The sequence below is a fragment of the Gekko japonicus genome, unplaced genomic scaffold (assembly GCF_001447785.1).
Source record: "Gekko japonicus isolate JY-2015 unplaced genomic scaffold, Gekko_japonicus_V1.1 scaffold1898, whole genome shotgun sequence".
In the NCBI taxonomy this organism is placed as follows: domain Eukaryota; kingdom Metazoa; phylum Chordata; class Lepidosauria; order Squamata; family Gekkonidae; genus Gekko; species Gekko japonicus.
Window position 1 is genome coordinate 346,300 of NW_015159771.1, and position 2,826 is coordinate 349,125.

At 51.8% G+C, this 2,826-nt stretch overlaps 1 protein-coding gene across 1 annotated transcript; it reads right to left on the reverse strand.

The window, feature by feature from the left end:
- Nucleotides 1-460: 460 nt before the first annotated feature.
- ADRB2 (adrenoceptor beta 2) lies at nucleotides 461-2,257 on the reverse strand. The gene has a single exon (XM_015406620.1). It carries the CDS (start codon nucleotides 1,930-1,932, stop codon nucleotides 652-654), a length of 1,281 nt encoding a protein of 426 aa, XP_015262106.1. The 5' UTR covers nucleotides 1,933-2,257; the 3' UTR covers nucleotides 461-651.
- Nucleotides 2,258-2,826: the final 569 nt, after the last annotated feature.

A 2,826-nucleotide genomic window follows, 5' to 3' on the forward strand; every position in this document is an offset into this window, starting at 1 on the left:
AGATAACATCAGAGTTGTGTGGGTGAAAAAATAAATATAGATTTAATATGAAGGAGAGTTGAAAGGTATGCTTATTGTGCCATTATCAACAACGCTCTGGTATTCATGAGGATTTTGGAGACAATATTTGCACTGGTTCCTATGGAGTGGACTTTTCTCCAGGTAAAGAACTTGTAATAGTCAACTACAATGAAGAGTGTGTTCAAGAAATTCAGTCACTATAACCAAGATTTAAAAAATGTAAACAGTTGACTGTAGTATTAAAAAACCCAACACAACCAATCTTTAAATAAAATCCTTAATGTTACTATTTCCTAATAGGAGGGCAAGTCATCAATACCATTCAATTGCTCCTTGAATTAGGGATTTCATGTTTACCATAGCAGCTCAGTTCAGCATTAGTGAGGTAGATGGATACAGTAACATCATATCACAATAATAATAAACTCCTTTCTGGGCCCTACAGTGTTTTGACTCTTGGGTGAAGAAAAGCATCTAACATGGATACCAACAAATCCAAATAATCTTTCCTGAAATACTTTGCATAGCCTACAGATGAACCAACATGGGCCACCTCCCACATGCTGATGCAACTTTTGCTCAGTTTTGTTTGAGCAAAAGCCATGACATTTCTTTCCCGGTTTAAGTGTCCTATGGGGATAATGAAAGCCCTGCTAAGGTAGAATCAGGTGTACTACACTCAGTCCCCTGGGATTCAGTGCTACCATGCAAGACAGTACCTTTACAGTGTAAAAACTCTTCCCTAGTAGGGGGGCCTCCTTCATTCAGCAGTTCATCAGCCTTCTCTTCTGGCATATGATAACCATTGTGATCCCCAAGGAAGTCAGTTTTCCCATTGCTGTTTGAATATCCATTGACATACATTTTCAGAGCAGATCTCCGGAAGCAGAGTATCTCCTGGAAAGCATACCTAAAGTCTGGGCTGCGGCAGTAGATCAAGGGGTTGAAGGCAGAGTTGACGTACCCCACCCAGTTCAAAAAGATGTACACAAATTTGGAGATGTGATCCGGACAGATAACAAAGACAATGTTGACTATGAAGAAAGGGAGCCAACACAAGGTAAAGGTGCCCATGATGATGCCCAGAGTTTTTAGAGCTTTGTGTTCCTTTAGACAGAACTTGGATGCTCTCCTGTGACTCGCCCTTCCACCATTCTGCTCCTGCAGGGCACTGCTCGGCTGATGGAACCGCCCTTCACATTTGTCTATCTTCTTTAACTGCTTCTGGGCAACCTGGAAAACCCGGGCATAGACAAAAATCATGACCACCAAGGGTATGTAGAAGGAGATGATGGAGGAAGTGATGGCATACTCTGGGTTGGTGAAGAAGTCACAGCAGGTGGCATCCTCGTAGCAGCTGCGGGCCTTTCCCTCCTTGGCTCTGTACCAGTGCATCTGGATAGGCAAGAAGGATGTCAGGATAGAAACTACCCAGACTAACAGGATGACCAGCCGGGCTTTATTCTTAGTCAAGAGGCTTTGATATTTGAAAGGAGAAGTAATGGCAAAGTACCTGTCCACAGCGATGACGCAGAGCGTTTCAATGCTGGCCGTGACACACAGCACATCTATGGAGGTCCAGAACTCGCACCAGAAGTTTCCAAACTTCCACGTGTTCAGCATGATGTGACTGGCTCCAAAAGGGACAACCGCCAGTCCCATGAGGAGGTCAGCACAAGCCAGGGAGGTTATGAAATAGTTAGTGACAGTCTGCAGCCTCTGGAACCTGGCGATGGCGGTGATCACCAGCACGTTGCCAAAGACGATGGCCAGCACTATCAGCGACATGAGGATGCCCATGCCCACGACCCAGCTCTCCGCCGGCTGGGTAGGGCTGCCCGTACTCTGGCCGCTGCTGGCGTTCTCGCTCATCGTCGGGTGCGCAGAGCCGGCGGGGCTAACCGTCCCCATCGCTCTGGGTTGCTGGAAAAGTTCCGATCCCCTTTGCCGCCACGAAGCCTGAGGAAAATCCTCGCCCACCGCACGGAAGCCCAGTTTGTCAGCCCCCTGCCTGACCGACCCGAGGTCCCCGACCACTTAACCTTTGCCGGCGCTCTGAGCTCAGCGGCTGCAGGCACGCTGGAACAGAGCCAGGACTGGCAAGCGCACGCGGGGCTTGGCGGGACTGCGCGCCTCAAGCAGTCGTCAGCCTGGGAAGGAAACGCTCCCGCCGGTGCCTCGGGACGTCCCTTTGGGCACCTTCTGCGCGCTGCGCGGGTAATCTTGGCTGCCCAGGAACTTGTCCGGAACCCGTTATGTTTAGGGGAACATATAGAAACTCCCAATTGTGACGTCAAGCACCCGGCAGCCAATCAGCTGCCAGGAGGGGGACACACACACACACACACACACACAAACGAGGCACAAGCCGAAGCGGACTCGTGCCGCGGGGAGTGCTGCTCGGCTGCTGTCGCTCGCCGTGCCCGGCCTCTGTGCTGCCCCTAATCCGGTCCCAAGTCGCTTCCCGATCCAGAGGGCTCCAAAGCTTCCACTTCGGGCCGCTGCTGCCCGTTGCCAACTCTCCGGGCGGCTCTTGACTATTCCAGCGTGGGGCAGACCTGCCGCCTCCCGGGCTCGTTTCTGCCCTTAGCGTGGCGTCGGTCTCTTCTGGAGGCAACCGCGGTTCCTTCGGCCCTGATCGGCAGCCAGGTCGGAAGAAAGGGCGCAAGAGGCGTGGCCTGCCCCGTTTTGTGGCTCCGGGAAGGGAAGCATTTCGCGGGACAGACAAGATCGCGACAGGGAAGGCGTGCACCCTGCAACGCACCATCGGGCTTAGTCTTCAGGTGCTGGGAGCTGCCAGCCAAC